This window comes from Meles meles, chromosome 20, assembly GCF_922984935.1.
Source record: "Meles meles chromosome 20, mMelMel3.1 paternal haplotype, whole genome shotgun sequence".
In the NCBI taxonomy this organism is placed as follows: Eukaryota; Metazoa; Chordata; class Mammalia; order Carnivora; family Mustelidae; genus Meles; species Meles meles.
The window spans coordinates 26,485,046-26,505,946 of NC_060085.1; the positions used below are offsets into that span (position 1 = coordinate 26,485,046).

At 37.0% G+C, this 20,901-nt stretch overlaps 1 protein-coding gene across 5 annotated transcripts in view; it reads right to left on the minus strand.

Annotated features, from left to right (window-relative positions):
• Positions 1–20,901, minus strand: part of DENND6A (DENN domain containing 6A) — a 62,260-nt gene that overhangs the window by 41,001 nt on the left and 358 nt on the right. For 2 of the 5 annotated variants that reach the window (XM_045991558.1, XM_045991557.1), the window contains exons 2-4: positions 6,041–6,079; positions 5,891–5,933; positions 37–149 (exon numbers count right to left, since the gene is read on the minus strand). In XM_045991558.1, coding sequence (XP_045847514.1) covers positions 37–149; positions 5,891–5,933; positions 6,041–6,079 — 195 coding nt within the window. Of the gene's footprint in view, positions 1–36; positions 150–4,663; positions 4,734–5,890; positions 5,934–6,036; positions 6,082–8,882; positions 8,963–20,901 lie in introns of those variants that run through there. The other 3 variants (XM_045991560.1, XM_045991559.1, XM_045991561.1) reach the window with 3 other exon arrangements.

Consider the following 20,901-nt stretch of genomic DNA (forward strand, 5'->3'; position numbering starts at 1 on the left):
CTCACGAGGACATTTTTCTATTACTACTTTCCCAACCTTTAAGTAAACTGGTAAATCTTTGTCATAATGATCCAGGAGACAATGCAGTGACACCCTCCTTCCAGAAGATTGTCGAAATCTAAAACAAAACTGGGTATCTCCAAGACAACCTAATGAAAACAAAAATGAAAGTAATTAAGAATAGCATAGTATAACATTTCTTTATCCAGATTCATCAAATGTTAGCGCTAAAAAGGTCCTATGAATTGTTTAAACCCATTTTATTATGTTTTAGAGAAAAAAACTGGAGATTCTGATTTTTCAAGTTACTTGTCCAAAGCCATCTTTGTTGGTTAGAGGCACAGCCATTAGCAAAACATACATCTAAATTCATAGGTCTCTTTACTATTTTTCCTATTCCTATTTTCCCCATTTAATTTTAAAAAAAATCTTTAAACTGTTTGCATTTAATGTTGACTCACAAACATAATAATGAGAAAAAGAAACCAAATACAAAAAAACATATACTGTTCAAATCCATTTATATAGTTGCTTGTTTTTCTTTTTTTAAAGCAGGCAAACTATAGAGTTTAGGGATGCATGGTTGGGTGATAAAAGTATAAAGAAAAACAAGACACTTATCACTGTAAGAATCAGGACTGTGGTTGCATTTGGATGGGGGTGGGAAACAGTGCTCAGGAGGGGACATGAGGGGGCTTTTAAGGCACTGGCGATGTTCTATTTCTAGACCTTGTATGTGTTTTACATTTTACAGTGGGAAGGTTTTTTTAAAAGACATAATATAGCAGACTCAGGAAGTGCCCATGTAATAGATTCACTATTTTCATCATTTTAATTTAAAGAGTTTTTTATCTTTTTCATTCTATTTTTGCTTTCTCAAAACCAGAATAATGGAAATTTTTAAATATGCTACAATTTTATTTATTTATTTATTTATTTTTGCGATTCTCACATGACACTGCCTGTAATACACTGCTTGTAATATAGGGAAATACTAGTTATAAGAACAGTCTTGAAATGCCAATTTAGAACTAGCCAGTATGGGTCAACAATGATCTAAATTTAACATTATCAGTGATATAATTCTGTGAAGTGTTTCTACAGGAAAATGATACCTATATTCATATCTGTCTGCATAGAATGTCTTTAAATTCATTAGTCACTCATGGAATTACTTAGATTTCTGTACCAGATTTAAGATAATCATTTCAAGCCTCTAAAAACATAATATGGATATCTTTGTCATATGTTTTGTATTCTTTGTTAATGATGCTATAATATCTAATAAGTGGTCCTCAGCTGCCAACATCTCCAAACACATCACAGCTACCTTAATGCATGGTTAATCATTCATCAATACTTACTACTGTAGAAATTATAAAAATATTTAAAAGTCTCTTAATTAAGAATCCTAGTTACCTGTGTAAGCTATAATATGTGACTAGCACACTAAGACCCATGATGTCTGGCATGCATCTCTACCTATTTTACTATATCCTCCCTGAAATTTATTTTTGAAGATTTTATTTATTTAGTTGACAGAGAAAGACACAGCGAGAGAGGGAACACAAGCGGGGGAGGGGTGGGAGAGGGAGAAGAAGGCTTCCTGCTGAGCGAGGAGCCCAATATGGGGCTTGATCCCAGGACCCTGGGATCATGACCTGAGCCAAAGGCAGATGCCTAATGACAGCCACCCAGGCACTCCAAAAAGTTTTTGATTAATATCGTTTTTTTAAACTGGGTTTAAAATATCATTTTAAAATGGGTTAAAAACCCATTTTTAGCAAACCTCTTAAAATATGTAAACTTTACCTGAACTGGCAATAATTACAAAAACCATAGTCTAAAAAGTAAAAGACACATTAAGTAGCTTTTCACTGAAATTCTTTCTGGTTATTATATTGAGAACTAAAAAGATTATACTAAACATGAAATGTGCTCAGGATTTTATTACTCACTATTATACAAAGAAGTACTCATATTTCTTTAGCACATGAAGTTCTTAACAAAGGAAGCAGAAACTTGAAAACATGTTTAAGTTTTTAAAAAGCAACTCAGTATATAAAACTAAGTGCAATCATAGAAATTAATATTCCTTTGGTGGTAGAGGAAAGAAACAGGAGGATAGGTGAAATCAGTCTCTTGATAGTTTAAAAATAAAGAAAACACATGAGACCTGAGATCATGGAAAATACTTTTAGCATTGTTTTAGTTCAAGAGATTTATATGTTGATTGTTCAATTTTTCCCTTTAGAAGACATTTAAGTGTTTTTTTCTTTATTTTTGAAAGAAAGAAAAGAAATTTTTTCTTTATTTTTAAAACGAACACTCAATAGCATTCATCAACAGGGAAATGCAAATCAAAACCACAATGAGTTATCAACTCACACCTGTTAGAATGGTTAAAATGAAAACAGAAGAAACAACAAGTACTGGTGAGGATGTGAAGAAAAGGAACCCTTGTGTGCTGTTGGTGGGAATGAAAATTGGTGTAACCACTGTGGTAAACAGTATGGAGGTTCCTCAAAAAATTAAACATAGGACTACCCTACAATCTAGTAATCACACTACTGGGTATTTACCCAAAGAATACAAGAACACAAATTCAAAAGGATATATGCATCTCTATGTTTACTGCAGCATTATTTACAATAGCCAAATATGGAAGCAGCCCAAGTGCCCATCAATAGATGAATGGATAATGAGGATGTGGTGTGTATACACACACATACACACGCACACAAACCACGTCTTGCACATTTATATATACACAATGGAATCTTACTCAGCCATAAAAAATGAATGAAATCTTGTCATTTGCAACAACATGGATGATCTAGAGAATATAAAGCTATGCTAAATAAGTTAGAGAAAGACAAATACCATACGATATCACTCATATGTGGAATTTAAGAAGCAAAACGAAGGGAAAAGAGAGAAAAACAAATCAAGAAACAGACTCTTAACTATAGAGAACAGATGGTTACCAGTGGGGAGGTGGGTGGAGAGATGGGTGAAATAGGTGATAGGGATTAAAGAGTGCACTTATATTGATGAGCACGGGGTAAAGTACAGAATTGCTGAATCACTATATTGTACACCTGCAGCTAATATTATGCTCTATGTTAATTATACTAAATATACTAAAATTATAATTAAAAAATTTGGGGGTTTTTAGTTTTAATTCCAAACTAAAAACCCAAATTTTTTTTTTAAAAAGAAAAGAAAAAAAACTCCACTGAGAAGTACACACTGATTTCTCTGAGACACTTAATAAGATAGAGCAGGAAAATGCAATGGCTCATTCTAACAATAAAGATTTATTTTTGATGAGGCTGTAGGGTATCAGGATATCATTTTCTGCATGGCAAATGTAAAAAATCTGATTGCTAGGGAGCGGGTAGCTCAGTCGTTAAGCGTATGCCTTCAGCTCAGGTCATGATCCCAGGGTCCTAGGATGGAGCCCTGTATCAGGCTTCCTACTTAGCAGGAAGCCTGCTTCTCCCTCTCCCACTCCCCATGCTTGTGTTTCCTCTCTCACTTTGTCTCTGTCAAATAAATATATAAAATCTTTAAAAAAGTCTGGTTGCCAATCTGTACTGTCAGTTGATACTTCTTTAGTAACCTTCAGTGTCTGAAGGGACAGACCTCTGAAACATAAAACAAGAGCCATTTACCTCAACTGACAAGGCTAACATGCCTAAAGCCTTTTTGACCTGCTGAACTATCTTCCTGACCAATTCTGTACAACTTGTGAGTTAAGCTGGTCACTGGAAAGTTCTCACAGCATACCCATGATTTGAGAATGGAGCCGGGTGGCTATATTAGGGATTTATAGCTATGAGAGTTTTATTACTTCTTTTTCACAAAATTCAGCATTCCTTGCATTTTCTAGATGCTATATATCTGTTTCTTAAAATCCAAAATTTGGCTCCTAAAGATAAAAGTCACTCAAATGCAACACGATATTGAAACCTAAAAACAAACTAAACCAAATTTTTTTCTAAAGTCATAGGATCTAAGGTCTGTGTGGATAGCAGGTGGAGGAAATGGAGAATTGGCAAATCACTCCATTGGGAATCCCAAAAGCATTCATTCTTCTTTATCTGCATACCAGAGAGTCTAAATCTTGTTTTACTTCTTTTAAGTGTGCACCATGGAAACAAAACTTAGATTATGATTCTTTCCTAAAGACTGCTCTACTGTACCTGGATTTCCCTCCCTAACAAATAAAAGCTATTTTGGGAAAAATTAAATCTACTTCAAAGTTGGCACAGGAATCCCAACATGCATTTCATAAATATCAGTGAAACAAACTGGATAATCAACTGAGAAGAGCACTCTCAAATACACATAAAACTCACAGCCTACTGCTGTCTAGCTTAGTATTCATCTCCAAAGATGGCAAGGTGTCCTTTTTAAAACCTTTTGTCAATTTTATTTCTAAGTATCCACCATACTTTAAATAAAATGAACCCTAATTCATTTGATGTGCAGCTTATAAGGAAGGCATTACAAAACATCTGAACTTCACTCAAATGTCTAAAATACTGAACAAATTCTGATTTTACATGGAGTTACACTTGAGTCTAAATTTGAACAAAAAGGGACACAGGGAGGGACTGACTACAAAACTAAAAATAATAAAGTCTATCCAAACAACATGTAATTAGCTTCTTAGCCTTGAAGATCATGCGGAGAGGTGAAAAAGAGCCATGAAAACCGGCTGTGATCTGAAAGAGAAGAGTGTGCAGTGTAATCCACTGTGACTCCAATCACATAAAATCAGTTCATCCTGTAATGCATACAACTCAGCTTACCCTGAGTCCTCAAAGTTCAATCCAACACTCACTACATTCAGAACTATGTGTGGACTTTGTAAGGAAATGAGGAATGATCCTATAGGACCTCTCTATCATTATTTCACTAACAGACAAACATACCAAGAGATTCTAGTAATTCCAGGTTAGAACAAAAGCCCTACTGGGATTTCTCAAAGGCTTTTTTTTTTTTAAACCAAGATACCATTTATTTTTCACATAATTCCTAAAACCTGAATTACACATGTATATAGGAAAGAACTCTGGAAGCATTTATAAGGAAAGGAGAAATTAGTTTCAAAATTAAAATGTCAAATCTCCCAAATAAGATGAACTAAACTAACAGGACATTAGAAGTAACCACAAAAGGAAAGGGAACTGGAGTGCCTTTGCTTCATAGGATTCTAACTGTGTGTGGTCTAAGATGTGGAATGTTCTGGTCACTAGAAGCCTGAAAAGCTGTTTTGAAAGGGAAACATAAGAGGTAACCTGAAAGACTTCAACAATTAGGACCACACAAAGGGAAAGTTTGAAAAAGACCAGCAAAACCAAACTTAATAGTAACAGCAAACACTTACACGGTGTTTTTTATATGCTAAGCACTATTCCAAGTGCTTTATATATATTAACGCACACAAACTATTAAAGTAATTGATGGCCATGCTTCATAACCAGATTCACCCTATTGTGTGTGTGTGTGTTTTTTTAACTCACTGCTTTTACAGAGTTCTTGGTAAGCTTCCAAATCCTGAACTAAAAGTAAACTACCTACTATAAATCCCCAAACATACCAATGTTGCTGGTTTTCAATCTCGTCACTATTTCAATAGTTTATTGCTCCTTGATGTTTTACCTCACTACAACATAACAGTTATTTTAAAAAGTTGAACAAACTAAAATCAAAAAGACATGACTGGCATCATAAAACTAAGAATCACAATCACTGACTTGTTAGGCGGAAACTGAATATGCATTCTAACATTCTATTTCAAACCATTTTCATATATTAAGAGTATAATCAATATGCTTAGTATAAAATTCAACAAAAATACCACATGAAAAATAGTTACCTGAATTTGAATCTGGAAAAGACAAATAGCAAATATTGGTTTTCTGAAAAAGAAAACAAAAGCTATATATACTGACACACACACACACACACACCAATAAAAACAAACAGAATATTACAGCAGACTATATGGAGCAATATTTTTACTTACTTCTTTATCAGTAAGTTTGGAATGTTGAGGATAAATTACCTGGAAGAAAAAGAATTAAATCTTGTTAGACAAATATACTAAGTGTATATTTTAGACATTAGCAGGTACTTCTAATACTGGTTGGCTATGGTTAAAATAGTTTTAAGAAATAGTTCACAAACTTCCAATAATGACACATGGGAGAAGCTGGAAGAACTGAGCTGGATTTACATTAGGAAAAAAAAATTCCGAGTCAAAGTTACCTCTAAAAGAATGGTGAAATCTTGGTTTATCAAGAATAATTTACCAACTGAATTACTAGTAACTTAAAGCTTCCACAGTCTTCTTGTCTTTGGAAACCGAAAAGCTAAAGAGAATTCGATCTATCAGCTGGGTGGTACTCAAGAAATAATGATGTTCAATCGATTCTAAGAAGTAATGCAAATACCAGCTACTTATTAAAGGAAAAACTGTAAAGAGAAAATAATTATTTATAGTTTAAGAAATCTCAAAGGCCATCTCCCACCATAAAGTCTATCCTACTTTCCGCCAATCCCTTAAAAAAGTCATTACATTTTCTTAGGACAGGTCAGGTTTAGTGCCTGTAGTGATTACAGCCACCTTCTGAGGGACACTCCTGCCCCAAAGCCACTGCAAAGGAAGCAAGAATAGACCAGAACAGCTCCTGTCAGAATAAGCACTAGTAAACACCAGACCCAAAGGCAGTGACTCTACAGGCCAGTCAGCCAACTACCTAGATGTAGCTGGGTGTGAAAATTCTGCCCAAAAGAATACAGTGCTCAAGTGGACCAATCCAGACTCTCTTGGGAATGTAAAGAAGAAATGAGATTAAGAGCAGCAGGTTAGTGGCTGATAGCAAAAAGGGGAGAAAACAACACAGAGTAGCTAAATTATGTTAATGTTGGGTTGCTAATGTGGGGATCCATGATTTCCCACTTCTGGAAGAATTCATGAGTTCTTCCCATTCCCCAGCTGCCCCAGAGCCTAATAATCTTCCATTTCCAGACATAACATATAGCAGTATCACATTATAAACCATATTTAAATGGTTTCACACATTTATTTTACTTAGCTAGTCCTCATAATAACAGACAAGGCCAGTAACAGTATCTCCATTGTATATATAAGAAAATTAAGCTAAGAAGAAAGATGGGAGAACTAATGCTTAATGAGTATCTTCCAGAGTTTTTAATTCTCACAACAGTTCTCCCTGTCTTTACAGAAGAGGGGACAAGTTCACAGTAGTTAAATAACTCTTCTGAATTTTACTTGTTTAGTAAGTGCCAGAGATGGGCTTGAACTTAGGCCTGTCTCATTCCAAAGTACACAAGCCACCGTTCTTCACTCCACCCTTAGCAGTGATCATTACTGTGCAATCACAGCCCTCTTTCCCCACTAGCTAGTATGTGACATATCATCCTTCTCAATCCAGGGCTACGGGGAGGGTTTAGAGAGCTGATATATTACATGAAAACCCATCTACCATTTCTGGAATAGAGAATGACACCAAAGCCAATATTCTCTCTTCTTACTCTGCTTTTGTATCCCGTGTTCTAACCAATCCAAATTAACCTCTGTTTCACAATGCATGAAGGCATGAATCTGGTCTGTTTTGTTCACCACTCTGTTTTTACACCTAGAAGAGTCTCTGCTGCATAGTAAATACTAAAAATATATTTCTTCAATAAGTGGATATACCCTCAAATTAGTTCAACAACACAATATTTAATAATACGTAATTCTTCACGCACACATAGATCTTCCTTGCTTCACCTTGAGACCATTTTACCTTGTTACTTTTTAAGCAGAAATGGCAAACTTGTAACCTATTTAGCACTATTTTATGAAATTCTCATTACATGTAAATTATACCAGAGTTGTCATCTTGGTATATTTAGCAGCCTGTAGTAATAGCTTTACCTTAGACTCTAAGCTCAGTTTTATGTGAATGCCCTTCAGATTTTTCTTTCCTGAAATTAAACTATATATATATAATTAAACTATAAACTCAAAAGCAAATATACAAAATTTCATTTTTTTGTTACATAACGACTTCACAGTGGTTCCTTTGGACTTTGGTTTTCTATGGTTTAAAATACCAGCATGACAATATAGAAAAAAATGTTGGTATGTTTTACCCATATATATGAGTAGCTTGAATATATATATATAAAAGTGTGTGTGTGTGTGTGTGTGTGTGTGTATGTATTTAAGAGGTTTATGTATGCTATATATATTTAAGTAAGCTAAAAAGATGTAAGAACTATATAAACTATCAAGTCTGCCTTTAAAAACTCTGATTGTACTAGATTTAGGACTGCCCAGTGTTCTATTTCAGAATAGATAAAATACTCAGAAAGCAGTAATGTACCTTTATATGCTATAAGTATGAAAATATCCACAGTGTACTTAAGATAAAAAAAATAGAGGGGCACCTGGGTCGCTCAGTCATTAAGCCTCTGCCTTCAGCTCAGGTCATGATCCCACAGTCCTGGGATTGAGCCCTGCATCAGGCTCTCTGCTTGGGGGAAGCCTGCTTCTCCCTCTCTCTCTTCTAGCATTCCCTTTCTCACCGTGTCTCTCTCTATCTAATAAATAAAGTCTTTAAAAAAAGAAAATAGAAAAAACAGAAAGAAAATCATACTTAATTTTAAAACTTCAATTAAACTCCCTAGGTAAAAATTTAAAAAGTAACCACTGCCAAGTATCTCAAACTGCACAAATTGCAACCATTATGAGGTTATCTATGTACATAATTTATCTTGTAAAAAATAAAGTATAAATTTAAGTATGGGCAATCAATGTTAGTTTAGTCAGTTAGCTCCTGAATTGGCCCCAGTACCTGGAGACGCCTCTCGCTTGAAGTTTCCTCTCTCCACAGCTCAAGTCCAGGCATCTCTGTCCCCCAGGCCACTGGCATTCCTGGGAGGCATCAAAGGGGGACAGAGAGCATCAGCTAATGTCACCCTCGTTCTGTTACCTATGTTAAGATCTTCCATGTTATAAGAAATAAGGGAGAGATGGCCAAGTAGTAAGCCAAGAAAAACTTAAGTTTTATTTGATATCATTATTAAGGCCTAAAAGTGATGACATAGCATAAATATCTCATATCATGATGTAATAGGAAAAATGTACCCCAGGAAAAAAATACTAATATATCTACTGGAAAAGAGTATTACAAAACGTTTTAAATCAGGTTATTCTCTTCAAAGGTGTGTCTATCTGCCCCTGCATATCTAACATTCCCACCTCAATGTAGAAGTAATTATGGGTCCCAGGAGAAAGAAAATTAGGAATACCAGTTAACTTACTGCTAGTACCACTTGGACATGGGAAAAATTCATGCCTGTCATGCATCCCAGTTATCTGTGAATGGATGCCTGCCTGTTGCTATGCCATTCGGTGTCCGTTTCCATTGCACAACCCTACCCTAGCATCTCAGGCCCAGCAGAGACTACATCCCAGGCCATCCCAGGCCTGCCCTGATTTCCTACATAAACATTAATCACATAAAAACATCATCAAAACATCATTAAAAAGGATTAATTTCAAGCCTAATAAGAACCCTGGCTGCCTGTCAGTCCATGGAGTGTGCAACTTTTGATCTTGGGGTTGAAAGTTTGGGCCTCACATTGGGTGCAGCAATTACTTAAAAATAAAATCTTATCTAGTTATTTATTTTTAATTTTTTTTTAAGTAGGCTTCACACAGGGCATGGAACCCAATGCAGGGCTTGAATTCACAACCCTGAGATGAAGACGTGAGCTGAGATCAAGAGTTGGATGCTTAACCAAGTAAGCCACCCAGGTGCCCCCAAATAAAATTTTTTTAAGAAGTTATGTCTTCAAAGATTAGACAATAGTACTCATTCCAAACTGAAAATGGAAACTGTTTACAGGCAAAAAAAAACAAAAACAAAAACAAAACAAAACTCAAAAAAAAACCAAAAACCTCCAAATCTACATTTTTCAATTGGTTATGTATCAGTTATTTTCAAAAACTGGCTGGAAAATATCTTAAGATATATTAAATATAGTATCTTTTAAAAGCCTTTTTTAATATGAAAAATAAAGCAATGACACCCCAGTAGCAGTGAGTACACCTAACGCTAAGATGCTGATTGCTAAATACCATTCTAAAATAAAAAGAACGAGGGCGTCTTAGGAAGGTAGCAGATTACAGGGCTGGGACAGGAAAAATACAAGATAAGCCTGGAGCATCTTGTTGTGCCAGAAAGGAAGTGTTCAAAAAAAGGAGGGGGGCAGGATTAAAGGACACAGGAGCCAACCTAAAAAGGCAACAATGCTCAAAGCTGGAATGATTTGATTAACAAAATAAATAATGATAGTATTAGATTATAACCCAAATAATAAGTATCCCTCAGTCTGTACTGATATAGATAGAGTGATGGATGGATGTGAGAAAAGGGACAACTGTTCCTCATAAAAGAATTCCAACTAATAAATAGAGAAGGAGTAAGGAAAATTTAAAAATCACTGTTAGAATTCCAGAGTAGTAATTGCTGCAGGTAAGATCCACTCATGGATGCTGAATTAGCAGACCAAGCTTAGAAAACAAGATACTGTGCAGTTCAATTTCTAACAAAATAAACACTTATCAATTACAAAGACAGAAACAGTAACTTCATAGTGGATAAACATGGCAGACACCATCTCAACCAAGTAATCAAGGTTAAAGTTACCAATAATGAGACATTTTAATTTTAATATCCTGTACGTCTTGAGATGATGTTCTGAGAAGGACACGTCATATCTGGGGTATTCTTCCCAGTAATTTATAACCTCAGACTAATCATGACAACACACTAGAATAAAACAAAATTTAAAGACAGACTACAAACTATATGAACAGTACTCCAAAGAGTCAAGGTCATGAGAGACAAGGAAAGATTGAGGAGCTCCACAGACAGAAGAGGACTATGGAGTTATAACACCTACATGCAATGTAGAGAACTGGATTGGATCTTGAAACAGATAAAGCACGTTAGTAGAAAAACTGGTGACTCCCAATATACTCTGTTTAGTAAACTGTATCATGCCAATGTTAAATTCTTTGTCTTGATTATTGTACTATGTTTATATAAAATGTTAACTTCAGAGAAAGCTAGATAAATTACTTATATAACTCCAGGTAAGCCAAAAATTGTATCAAAATGAGGTTTTAAAAAGAGTAACACCTCTACTTCATATCATATACAAAAACTAACCCAAAGTGGATTAAAGACCTAAATGTAAGAGTTAAAACTACAAATATCTTAGAAGAAAACACGGGAATAAATCTTTATGGCTGTGGATTAGCCAACAGCTTCTTAGATATAATCAAAGCACAAGCAACCAAAGAAAACAGAAACTGAACTTCATCAAATTGAAAACTTTTGTGTTTCAAAGAACACTACCAAGAAGGTGAAGACAACCCACAGAATGGAAGGAACTACTTGCAAATCATGTATTTGATGATTTGATGTATTTACAAATCATGTATTTGATGTATTTGATGAGGGTCTAAGGTACAGAATACATAAATTCTCACAATTCAATAAAAAAGTCAAGTGACCCAATTTTTAAATGGGTAAAGGATTTGATTAGACATTTCCCAAAAAAGATATAGAAAAGGCCAATAAGCATATGAAGAGCCACTTGGCACCATTAGTCATTAGGGAAAATACAAATAAAATTATAATAAGATACCATCTCATATCCACTAGGACAGCTGTAATCAAAAAGACAGACAAGAATTAGGCTGACAAGATATGGAGAAATTAGAACCCTCACACATTACTAAAGGAAATGTGAAAATACAGCCACCCTGGAAAACAGCTTAGTAGTTTCTCAAAAAAGTAAACATAATTACCTTATTACATAGCAATTTCATTCCAAGACAAGTGGAAACATATGTTCACACAAAAACTTAGATGTTCATAGCAGCATTATTCATAATACCCAAAAAGTAGAAAAAAATCAAAATTTTCATCAATGATGAATGGATAAGCAAAATGTCCTATTTCCTTTTAATATATAAAATTCAGGGGCGCCTGGGTGGCTCAGTGGGTTAAAGCCGCTGCCTTCGGCTCAGGTCATGGTCCCAGGGTCCTGGGATCGAGCCCCATGTCGGGCTCTCTGCTCAGCAGGAAGCCTGCTTCCTCCTTTCTCTCTGCCTGCCTCTCTGCCTAGTTGTGATTTCTCTCTGTCAAATAAATAAAATATTAAAAAAAAAAATTCAGCCATAAAAAGGAATGAAGTACTGATATATACTACAACATGGATGAACTCTGAAAATATTATACTAAGTGAAAGAAGCCAGAGAAAAAAAGGCAAAAATAAAATTGTTTGATTTCATTCATATAAAATGTATAGAATAGGAGAATCCATAGAGAAAGTAGATGGTGGCTGCCAGGGTCTGGGGGGAAAGGGCAATGGCCCATGACTGAAAGAAGACATTAAGGGAAATTTCTGGGGGCACTGATAACATTCTGTTTCTTGATATCTAGAGTAGTGAAATGGTATGCTCACTTTATGAAAATTTACCAAACTCAGGGCGTGCCTGGGTGGCTCAGTGGGTTAAGCCTCTGCCTTCGGCTTAGGTCATGATCTCAAGGTTCTGGCATCCAGCCCCACATCAGGCTCTCTGCTCAGTGGGGAACCTGCTTCCCCCTCTCCCTCTGCCTGCCTCTCTGCCTGCTTGTGATCTCTCTCTGTCAAATAAATAAAATCTTTAAAAAAAAAAAAGAAAATTTACCAAACTCAGCATTTGTATGTTTTCCTACATGTATGTTATACTGCAATTAAAATGTTTACTTATTTTAAAAAGTGGGAAAAAACAGCCTGACATCACAGTTTCAGAACAGACTAGACCTCAGTCTAAGGTTCCAGCTCACTCAAGAACTAAACTAAATTATGTTACTAGAAAATGTGATCAGTTTGAACATGGAATGGACCATGGAGCATTTTTCCCTAATAAGAGTAAAGTTTAGATACAATTATCCGTTTTTCACATCATTCATCATAGTAAATACAGAAAACATTAAGCACTTGTGAACCAACTAACTGGAGGGAGGAACATCCCAGATTCCTCCATACTGGGATTATATAATTTCATAACAGAACCAGAGATCAGTAGCACTGAAGAAGCCCTTGTACTATCTGGGAGCCTAAACTCAGGAGATTACTCAAACTTCAACTCTCAAACCACAGAACTACATCAAGCTACTATGAAGTGCTACAAGTTCACAAGGAAACTTAAAGGCCATTATTAGTATCTGTAAACCCTCCTATTATAACCCTCGCTGTTTAATGGCCTACCATCCATGCTAGACTGGAAGCTCAATGAAGGGAGGCTTCATCAAAGCTTTATCTCCAAAACACAACAGTGTCCGGATATGGAAGCTGCCCAATAAGCATCTGCTGAATAGATAGTTCAATGAGACTGTCCAGCAACAGTTACACAAAACACCTGTTTTGATTAAAACAGTAAACTTGCAGAGGAGTAAATACTGGGGTTATAGAGCACCCAGTTTGAGGGAAACACACAACCCTTCACACAACTGTCTTCACCCTTCTCAAAAAAATAAACAGAAACTTTGCTAAAATAAAGAACACTGTATGGGTGCCTGGGTGGCTCAGTGGGTTAAGCCGCTGCCTTTGGCTCAGGTCATGGTCTCAGGGTCCTGGGATCGAGTCCCGCATCGGGCTCTCTGCTCAGCAGGGAGCCTGCTTCCCTCTCTCTCTCTCTCTCTCTGCCTGCCTCTCTGCCTACTTGTGATCTCTCTCTGCCAAATAAATAAATAAAATCTTAAAAAAAAAAAAAAAAAGAACACTGTAGTGTCTATCTCAGACTCCACCCTGCTGGGGGATAAAAAGGAAGAGGCAAAAAGCACAAGTGAAAAAGAAAGGGGAGTAAATTCTAACTGCTCTTTAAAAAATGGTAGGGAAGTTTGCCTTCACCCCACAGCAGAGCTTTATCTTCAATTTGGGGCTTTTTTGTTTTTTATTTTTAAAGTGTGGGGCACCTGGGTGGCTCAGTTGGTTAGGCATATGCCTTTGGCTGGGGTTGTGATCTAGTGGTCCTGGGATCCAGCTCTGTGTCAGGCTCTCTGCTCAGCAGGGAGTCTGCTTCTCCCTCTCCCTCCGTGTTCTCTCTCTCTCGGTTTTTTCAAATAAATAAATATAGTGTGTATGGGGGCAGAGGGAGGCTGAGATAAGTAATCCAAATGAAATCATGACTCACACAATATATTAATGATCACCTGTCCTGTTTTTTATAGATTATTTCATTGGGTTGAAATTATTTTCAGCAAGAGGTGGAATACAATCCATATGTACACACAAATAGGTTATGTCATAGATTATCAGCAAATGAAACCTAATAGACTTGATTTCCAGGAACTGCTTTATTTTTAACTTTGATTTTTTATTTTATTACATATACATATATATATATACACATATTTTAAAGATTTTATTTAAATGGCAGAGAGTACAAGCAGGGGGAGCAGCAAGGAGAGGGAGAAGGCTCCCTACTGAGCAGGGAGCCCGACGTGGCATCAGGCCTGGGATCATGACCTGAGCAGAAGGCAGATGCTTCATGGACTGAGCCACACAGGTGCCCCATTTTTTTCTTCTTTTTTAGCAATCTCTACACCCAACATGGGGCTCAAACTCACAAGGCCACGATCAAGAGTTGCAAACTCTTATGACTGAGCCAGCCAGTTGTCCTCCCAGGAAGTACTTTAAATACTTGGGATTCACATCCAAAACTGTGGGGTTTTTTAAAAAATCAACTTAAGGCAAAATAATAGGAGTAAGAGAATAACCAAGAACAGTCCTGCACTGATTACTGAGTATGCAAGGACACTAACTATAATAAGGGAGGAACATTTGGGCACACATTAAATGACATGCATTAATTCTTAAATGCATTCTCATTCTTAGTACCTCCAACAACACTCTTAGGGTATTATTTTTCAGCTTTATAGTTGAGGGAAATGAGACTCAGAAAATTGAAGAAACTGGCCAAAAATCAGACAACCAGCTTGTTCAAAACCCAACAGCTTGTGCTCTCTTTACTAGAGGGAGAGGGACAAGCAGACTCTGCAGTGAGTGTGAAGCCCAACTTAGAGCTCCATCCCACTACCCTGAGATAATGACCTGAGCTGAAATCAAGATTTCGATGCTTAACTGAGCCACCCAGATGCTCTCCCCATTTAAAAAAAAAAATTATTGATTTATTAAAATTTTTATTTTTTGTAATTTTTTTAAAGATTTTGTTTACAGAGATCACAATTAGGTAGAGAGGCAGGCAAAGAGAGAGGAAGGGAAGCAGGCTCCCCGCTGAGCAGAGAGCAGGATGTGGGGCTCCATCCCAGGACTATGAGATCATGACCTGAGCCCAAGGCAGAGGCTTTAACCCACTGAGCCACCCAGGTGCCCCTTTTTAAAATTTTTTTGAGAAAGGTGAAGGGTTGTTTTTTCCCTTTTAAACTGGATGCTCCCAAACCTAAATTTTGGACTGAAATTATCCAAAGAGTTGATAAAGACTTCAAGGAGAAAAAGCTACTAATGATGCCTCAATTCTTTTTTTTAGTATATGTGCTGCCGAAGCGAGCACTGATGCCTCAATTCTTACAAAATCAAGGACTAGGGAGGTTCAGGAGGTGACCTCACATTACAGAAATGTCAACTTCCTAGGACACTCTATATGTTCATGTGATTTTCTTCTTAGTTTTAGAGCCGTGTTATTTAATGAATTATATAATCTTCTTTTCTTTCTTTCTTTTTTTTTTTTTTTTAGTTTCAGAGGTGGAATTTAGTGATTCATCAGTTGCATACAACACCCAGTGCTCATTACTTTCAGTACCCTCCTTAATGCCCAACAGCAGTACATTAAAAGGATTATTCACTATGACCAAGTGTGATTTATTCCTGGGCTGCAAATCAATCAATGTGACACACCACACTAATAAAAGACAAGAACCAGATGATTCTGGCATTTGACAAAATATAGCATCCTTTCTTGATAAAAACTCTCTACTGTGTAGTTCATGTGATTTAAAGGCTCTCAAAAATGCCTCTCCCTTTCTCTCAAATCAATCAATCAATCAATAAAGTCGGAGGGCGGTGTTTGGGTGGCTCACTCAGTTAATAGACCAACTCTTTGATTTGGGCGGTGGGATGGAGCCCCAAGTCAGGTTTCACACTCAGTGCAGAGTCTGCTTGTCCCTCTTCTTCTGCTCCTCCCCTCTCTCCAAGCCCCCCCAACCCTCTCTCTCAAATAAATAAAATAAATAAGTAAATCTTTAAAGGCGCTCAGAAATTCAAAACATCTCTAAAATGTGTGTACTGGTAGCAAATAACTCTCTACACTGTGAAGATAAAAGAAAAACCACTCAATATCCAAATTAAGAAAAATGGTTAAATAAATTATGTTCCATAAAACTGTCCTAATGAAGAGTCTTTAATGATCTGGTAAATTGTTTATGAGCATGTTTATCAATAAAAGCAGACTCTGGGGTCACCTGGGTGGCTCAGTTGGATAAGTGTCTGTCTTTGGCTCAGGTCATGATCCCAGGGTCCTGGGAGGAGTTCCAGGTTAGTTAGGCTCCTTGCTCAGTGGGGAGCCTGTTTCTCCCTCTGCCTGTGCTCTCTTTCTCTCTCTCTGACAAATAAATAAATAAAATCTTAAAAAAAAAAAAAAAAAAAAAAGCAGACTCTGATAGTAAATCTGTCTGGGGTATTGCTGCCCAGTCCATGCCTTGGAAGTGTCCCCTCCTCCTTTTACAAGTAGCCACTATTGTCCCTGAAACGAAGTTTCCTAACAGATGACTGAACAAAAGGGAGCACCTGACCCATGCTGAGCCAATCAGATACTCCAGTATTTGAATTAAGCCTCGGCCTTGTTCCAGAATACAAAAGTAGTTTGGCTGAAATCAGTATCACAATAATCCAAAATCAAGAGAAACTGAGGAGCAGAAACTGAGACCCCTGCAGAAGAAACCAGTCTCAGCACAGAGAATGGAACAGACTGGCAAAGAGAAGCAGAGACAAAAGACCACACAGATCCGGAGAAACAAAGGCAAAATGCCTGAGGCTTTCCAAATCCCATGAGGTTCATTCCAGCTTCCTGCAACTGGGTTCCAAGAGATTCCTTACAATCAATCTTTTTTCTTAAATTTATTTGAGAGCTTTTCTGTTCCTAACAATCAAATTAATTCTTGACAGATATGAATTATGTAAAAAAAAAGCATTAATGAAAATATCAACTATTAATAGCACTTGTTTCTTGGTATGAGTGATGTCTTCTAATGTTTATAATTTTCTTTCTTGCCAAGTTTTCAACAATGAGCATATTATTACTCAATCAGGGAGAAAAAACTTAAATGAGGCAATTCTGGATTCAGATAATTAAAGCTTTACTATATAATCAGGTAATTTTAGAGCTGGAAGTGACTTAGAGTTTATAAAAATCCAGAGGATTTGAAACTGCGTTCCAGAGGACACGTGGATTCTATGGTGATGCTCTAGGGTCACTTTGTGGGAGAAGGAAGAAGCTGAGCACACATCCTATAGTCAACACCTTTTATAGTTTCTTTCTAACTTAAAAGATACTGTTCATTGTCCCCTTTACCAAGGACAGGGCCTAACAGACATTTTATGCAAAATGGACCACTCCTCTAACCACAAGTCTTCAGCTGATTGTTTGCCCCAAACCAGGCCTGAGTATCTTCCTCTGGCATCTCTCTTCATTGAAGTGGCTGAAAAGGGCAACTTTTCCACCATAAAGATTATAGACGCCAAGGAAATAAGTTGCAGAGAGCATGATGCATGAACAAAATCCCAAAAAACAAAAGCATAATCAGAGGCTTCCAAGTTATGGGCTCTAGCCATTTTATGAAGCCCCAATAGGTTTGTACGTTGAAAATCTTGAAAACTCAATTGCCTTACAGCAAGTTTCCTTCTCTGCTTGAGCTATAGCTTAGTTTCCGTTGTCTGCAACCAAATACACACACACACACACACACACCCACCCCTCTCAACCAGGTTAGCCATTGAGGTCCCATATTAGATTTTAATTAGACTGGGAAAAAAGTTTCCCTGTTTAAAGATTTTATTTATTTATTTGAAAGAGAGGCAGTGAGAGAGAGCATGAGCGAGGAGAAGGTCAGAGGGAGAAGCTGACTCCCCATGGAGCTGGGAGCCCGATGTGGGACTCGATCCCAGGACTCAGGGATCATGACCTGAGCCGAAGGCAGTTGTCCAACCAACTGAGCCACCCAGGCGTCCCAAAAAAAAGTTTCCCTGTTTAAAAAAAAAAAAAAAAAAGTACCGATTCTACTAACACAACTTCATTTTACTAGTGAGAAAATTAAGGTTCAAAGGTCTTGCCTTTACAAAGCAAGTTAAGGATTTTCCCCACTGAAAATGAAAAGGGAATTTCAATACTTCCCAAACAGAGACTTACATAGGTCTTGAGCCACAGATATTGTTCCCAATATTTCACCAACATTAATTTCTCTAATTCTCACAGCAGTGCTCTGATGCAGGTACTGTTACAGAGGGAGTGTGAGCCAAGTGTAGTTAACATGCCCAAAGTCACAGACTCAAATCTAGGCCGTCCAGCTCTGGAGTCTCAGTTCTTGACTGATATGCTATACTATCTCTGTGATAGGGATTTAAGCTTAACCAAGTGGTGCTGTTCATGCATTTGTTTAAAATTTACAAATGATACTTTGTGTCATGTAACAACAGAGTCTTACATCTCTTTCAACCCTAAAATTCAAAGATGGTGATAGCACAGGTGTCTTCTAGGATATTCTAGTCCAAATTTAGTTTTTACCTATTCTTTAATTAATTTCCCTTTTGAGTCTCCATGGTTGTGCATTATATGAATTGGGGCTGGAGCTACTGTATGTCACTTATCCAACACAAGTCTATGTTCACCACCTTCTTTTCCCATTACAGCCACACCACCTGTACATTTTGGCCTGGATAGGGCCATAATACAAAAGTGAAATACACTTTTTTAACTATTTCATTATATTCATTACTAATTTGTGTTCCTTTTTCTTCTTTTAAAAGTGGCAAGGTATAATATTCTACATTCCTCACAAAAATGAAACAAAATTACATTGCAGCCCACTTAATGTGTTTATCTTTCTTTGGATCCTTTATTAGGGAATCTTCCCCACCCTCATTTAATGCTTTCTAAAATCAGTAATTCTTAATCTGGAAACAGGGGAAGAGAAGATTCACATATGACCACCAGATAGTCCATAGAAGTATATACTTAATTTTGTATTAGTAAGCATTTTTATAATGGAGTTTATATTCTTTTAAAAGATCCAGAATGCAAAAAAAGTTAAGAACTACTGACCTAAAGGAAACTGTTCAGTTGCATATCCCATGGAAAATGAAATTCAAAATAAGTCCTTCAATGATTCACATTTTTGTAGCATCTCATTTATGCTAAATACTGTCTATCTGGTAAGAAGAACATGCTTATAAATAATGTCCCAAACGATCAGAGTCCACAAGGATCTCCTTCAGCTACTTTAAAATACAGTCAACTACAACAACCCACTCCTAAGTTTATGGTTAAATTGTATTTTACTACATATATAACTTCAGGTTAACATGTCAATGTAAAGGAAAGATGACTTATAAATCTCTAATTCAAAGTCTTTGGAAACTGTTGTTTGCCTCAACAAGATAAAGAATTGCTCACGTATTCACTCATTCCATTAAGTACATATGGAACACCACTAATGTACCAAGCATGGGATTTGGCCCTATCTTCTTCCGTGATTAATTCTTGGTTCCCCTCTAAATTGTAGTCTAAATTTACAAATACAGGTTAAAGCGTTTTGTTCATATTTGTACGTGCAGCAACCAGTATAAAGCCTACATCTTAGTGGAAACCTAATGTGTACTGAACTGCATAATGATAAAACAGAGAAGACATGTTGAATACAAAAGCAGTAGCTTTGCTTTAAGAAAAACCTCCCAAGCCCATTTTCATAGCTAACTCATGCCACTAAAGTCTGAATGAGGTGGTTCATTAAAATCTATCATCATCACCAAAACAAACAGACAAAAACAGACAAAGTTTTCTAAACATACCTCCTTCTAATAAGGTTTTCCTTGGATACAATGACAAGCCACGTCTTATGCTACAAAAGGGACCCTAAACAATGTCAAGAATAAGTAACATTCGAAGGCCTTTCAATAAGACACCATACCATAAAGATGGAAAACTTGAATGATTCACAAGCAAGATGAACTATGAACTATGTTAATCTTGATCACAGCTTTCAGGCCAACTGTTTTCAAAAGCAACGTCAAGGAATAAAAGAAACGATTTTTTAAAAATAACAGAAATGAGGAACAAAACGAGGAAATGGAGAAAATCATGCTGAGATAAGCATTTTGGCTCAGGCTGAGGGGAATGCTCTCAGAATTACTGGAAATGGCCAAAACGGTCAAGGAGTCTAAAAAGTTGCTTGTGTGAGGCTTGGTTATTATAGTTTACCATATGTCAGGGGCATTGTTCTCGTCTTCAAAAAGGTCCCCAACATCCTGCCTGCAGCCTTCTCCCGGTGCCGCTAACCATTTATTATTCCCGCGACACCGGGTTAAAAACAAAAATAAACAAAACGAACCTCAGCAAGTATTTAGGAGGGGCCTAGAGAGAACTTTTCACCCCTAGCCACAGCCCACGATCCTCCCACGGGAACTGCCAATGGACCGCAGCCCGGCCCGACAGGCGGAGGGGCGGCCGGCCACGCCCGGATGCGCGGCAGCCGGGATCCCGGCCCGCCGGCCACACGCTCTGCTGGGGCCTCCCCGGCA